The following is a 4,314-nucleotide window of genomic DNA, read 5'->3' on the forward strand; positions in this document are numbered from 1 at the left end:
ACCCCCCCCCCCCATCCCCCCCATCCCCCCCCCCATTCCCACCATTCCACCATTCCCACTATTCTCATCACCGTTCCCACCACCATTCCCACCAGTGTCACCACCATCCCCACCATTCCCACCATTGCCACCATTCCCACCATTCCCACCACCATTCCCACCATTCCCACCACCATTCCCACCATTCCCACCATTCTCACCATTCCCACCACCATCCCCAGCCCACCCTAGATCATGCCGGCCAGGTAGGGTGGCAGGAAGAGCCCCACGGTGCCCAGCAGGCAGACGATGATGAACATCCACAGGAAGATGCGGTCGATCACCATGGCCACGTACTTCCAGTCCTCCTTCACCTGCCGGCGGGAGAAGGACGGAGCTGGATCCCAAACCGGGAATCTCACGGGGTCAGGAGAGCACCCAGAGCACCCTAGATCATGCCGGCCAGGTAGGGTGGCAGGAAGAGCCCCACGGTGCCCAGCAGGCAGACGATGATGAACATCCACAGGAAGATGCGGTCGATCACCATGGCCACGTACTTCCAGTCCTCCTTCACCTGCCGGCGGGAGAAGGACGGAGCTGGATCCCAAACCGGGAATCTCACGGGGTCAGGAGAGCACCCAGAGCTTCCTGGGAATCTCCTCGTGGTCAGGAGACTCCATAATTCGTGGAAAATTCTGGAATTTTCTGAGGAATCTTGAGGTGGGGCATGGGGGTGTCCATCTTGGACCTGGGGTTCTCCAAACCCGCTTCGGGAAAAGCGGGAATGGGAGAGGTCAGGAGAGCACCCAGAGCTTCCTGGGAATCTCCTCATGGTGAGGAGACACCGAGGCTCGTGGAAAATTCTGGAATTTTCTGAGGAATCTTGAGGTGGGGCGTGGAGGTCTCCATGTTGGACCTGGGGTTCTCCAAACCTCCCAGAGCTTCCCATTCCAATTTTGGGAACTCCAGCCCCATCCACAGATCCCAGAACTTCCCAACTTCGGCATCTCAAGAGCCAACCATGGATCCCAGAACTTCCGTTCCCAATTTTGGGATCTCCAGCCCCATCTGTGGGTCCCAGATCTTCCTTTCCCAGTTTTGGGATCTCAGGAATCAAACCGGGATCCCAAAACTGTTCCTCTCAATTTTGGGATCTCCTGCCCCATCCACGGATCCCAGATCTTCCCAGTTCTGGGATCTCCAGCCCCACCCACAGATCCCAGAACTTCTCTTCCCAATTTTGGGCTCTCCAGCCCCATCCGTGGGTCCCGATTTTGGGACATCAGAACCAACCACGGATCCCAGAACTTCCGTTCCCAATTTTGGGATCTCCTGCCCCATCCACGGATCCCAGATCTTCCCAGTTCTGGGATCTCCAGCCCCACCCACAGATCCCAGAACTTCTCTTCCCAATTTTGGGCTCTCCAGCCCCATCCGTGGGTCCCGATTTTGGGACATCAGAACCAACCACGGATCCCAGAACTTCCGTTCCCAATTTTGGGATCTCCAGCCCCATCCATGGGTCCTGATTTTGGGACCTCCAGCCCCATCCCGATTTTGGGATGTCAAGAACCAACCACAGATCCCAGATCTTCCCATTCCATTTTTGGACTCTCCAGCCCCATCCACAGATCCAGGATCTTCCCAATTCTGGGACCTCCAACCCCATCTACAGATCCCAGAACTTCCAAATTTTGGGATCTCCAGCCCCATCCATGGGTCCCAATTTTGGGACATCAGAACCAACCACGGATCCCAGAACTTCCCATTCCATTTTTGGACTCTCCAGCCCCATCCACAGATCCCAGAACTTCTCTTCCCAATTTTGGGATCTCCAGCCCCATCCGTGGGTCCCGATTTTGGGGCGTCAAGAACCAAGCACAGATCCCAGAACTTCCCATTCCAGTTTTGGATCTCCAGCCCCACCCACAGATCCCAGAACTTCCAAATTCTGGGACCTCCAGCCCCATCTACAGATCCCAGAACTTCCAAATTCTGGGACCTCCAGCCCCATCTACAGATCCCAGAACTTCCAAATTTTGGGATCTCCAGCCCCATCTACAGATCCCAGAACTTCCAAATTCTGGGACCTCCAGCCCCATCTACAGATCCCAGAACTTCCAAATTCTGGGACCTCCAGCCCCATCTACAGATCCCAGAACTTCCAAATTCTGGGACCTCCAGCCCCATCTACAGATCCCAGAACTTCCAAATTTTGGGATCTCCAGCCCCATCTACAGATCCCAGAACTTCCAAATTCTGGGACCTCCAGCCCCATCTACAGATCCCAGAACTTCCAAATTCTGGGACCTCCAGCCCCATCTACAGATCCCAGAACTTCCAAATTCTGGGACCTCCAGCCCCATCTACAGATCCCAGAACTTCCAAATTTTGGGATCTCCAGCCCCATCTACAGATCCCAGAACTTCCAAATTCTGGGACCTCCAGCCCCATCTACAGATCCCAGAACTTCCAAATTCTGGGACCTCCAGCCCCATCTACAGATCCCAGAACTTCCAAATTCTGGGACCTCCAGCCCCATCTACAGATCCCAGAACTTCCAAATTTTGGGATCTCCAGCCCCATCTACAGATCCCAGAACTTCCAAATTCTGGGACCTCCAGCCCCATCTACAGATCCCAGAACTTCCAAATTCTGGGACCTCCAGCCCCATCTACAGATCCCAGAACTTCCAAATTCTGGGACCTCCAGCCCCATCTACAGATCCCAGAACTTCCAAATTTTGGGATCTCCAGCCCCATCTACAGATCCCAGAACTTCCAAATTCTGGGACCTCCAGCCCCATCTACAGATCCCAGAACTTCCAAATTCTGGGACCTCCAGCCCCATCTACAGATCCCAGAACTTCCAAATTCTGGGACCTCCAGCCCCATCTACAGATCCCAGAACTTCCAAATTTTGGGATCTCCAGCCCCATCTACAGATCCCAGAACTTCCAAATTCTGGGACCTCCAGCCCCATCTACAGATCCCAGAACTTCCAAATTCTGGGACCTCCAGCCCCATCTACAGATCCCAGAACTTCCAAATTCTGGGACCTCCAGCCCCATCTACAGATCCCAGAACTTCCAAATTTTGGGATCTCCAGCCCCATCTACAGATCCCAGAACTTCCAAATTCTGGGACCTCCAGCCCCATCTACAGATCCCAGAACTTCCAAATTCTGGGACCTCCAGCCCCATCTACAGATCCCAGAACTTCCAAATTCTGGGACCTCCAGCCCCATCTACAGATCCCAGAACTTCCAAATTTTGGGATCTCCAGCCCCATCTACAGATCCCAGAACTTCCAAATTCTGGGACCTCCAGCCCCATCTACAGATCCCAGAACTTCCAAATTCTGGGACTTCTTCTTCCTCTTCCTCCCACTTGTCATCCACGTCGGTCTCCAGCCAGCAGCGCGAGGTGCTGAGCCGCGCCCCGGGGCGGCCGTGCCGTCCCCGCGTCCCCTCCTGGGGCGGCCTCTTCATGGAGAGCCACCTGGGCACGGAGCCCAGGAGGAACCGGCGCACCCAGGCGGGCATGGCGTGCGTGCTGGGCGAGCGGTGGTGCACGTTGAGCACGAAGACGGTGATGATGATGGAGAGCGTGACGAAGATCATGGTGAAGAGCAGGTACTCGCCGATCAGCGGGATGACCAGCGAGGTGGACGGGATGATCTCGGTGATGAGCAGCAGGAACACGGTGAGGGACAGCAGCACGGAGATGCACAGCGTGATCTTCTCGCCGCAGTCCGAGGGCAGGTAGAAGACCAGGACGGTGAGGCAGGAGATGAGCAGGCACGGGATGATGAGGTTGATGGTGTAGAAGAGCGGCAGGCGGCGGATGACGAAGTAGAAGGTGATGTCGGGGTAGATCTCCGTGCAGCAGTCGTACTTCTTGGAGTTGTAGGTGCCCACGGCGTTGATGATGGCCCACTCGCCGCTCTCCCAGTAGTCCTTGAGGTCCACCTGGTGGTCCATGTTCTCCAGGTCGATCTTGGCCTTGTCGTAGGTCCACGAGCCGAACTTCATCTTGCAGCTCTGCTGGTCGAAGGGGAAGAAGGTGACGTCGATGCTGCAGGAGCTCTTGTAGATGGCCGGCGGCACCCAGGTGACCGTGCCGTCCCACGAGAGGTGGGCCTTGGTCATGTGCGTCACCGCGAACTCGCCGTCGGCGCTGGAAAACAGGGAATGGTCAGGGATGGGATTGGCGTGGGATTGGGATGGTCAGGAATGGTCAAGGATGGTCAGGGATGGGCTTGGGATGGGATTGGGATGGACCTTGGGATGGGCTTGGGATGGGATTGGGATGGGATTGGGATGGACCTTGGGATG

The 4,314-nt window shown here is 55.8% G+C and overlaps 1 protein-coding gene across 1 annotated transcript in view; it reads right to left on the reverse strand.

Annotated features, from left to right (window-relative positions):
• Positions 1-227: 227 nt before the first annotated feature.
• Positions 228-4,314, reverse strand: part of LOC102037245 (neuronal acetylcholine receptor subunit alpha-2-like) — an 11,896-nt gene continuing 7,809 nt past the window's right edge. The window contains exons 3-5 of the mRNA XM_031065718.1: positions 3,318-4,156; positions 439-576; positions 228-376 (exon numbers count right to left, since the gene is read on the reverse strand). Of these exons, the coding sequence (XP_030921578.1) occupies positions 228-376; positions 439-576; positions 3,318-4,156 (1,126 nt within the window). The remainder of the gene's footprint in view (positions 377-438; positions 577-3,317; positions 4,157-4,314) is intronic.

Source organism: Geospiza fortis, unplaced genomic scaffold, assembly GCF_000277835.1.
Source record: "Geospiza fortis unplaced genomic scaffold, GeoFor_1.0 scaffold502, whole genome shotgun sequence".
Taxonomy (NCBI): Eukaryota; Metazoa; Chordata; class Aves; order Passeriformes; family Thraupidae; genus Geospiza; species Geospiza fortis.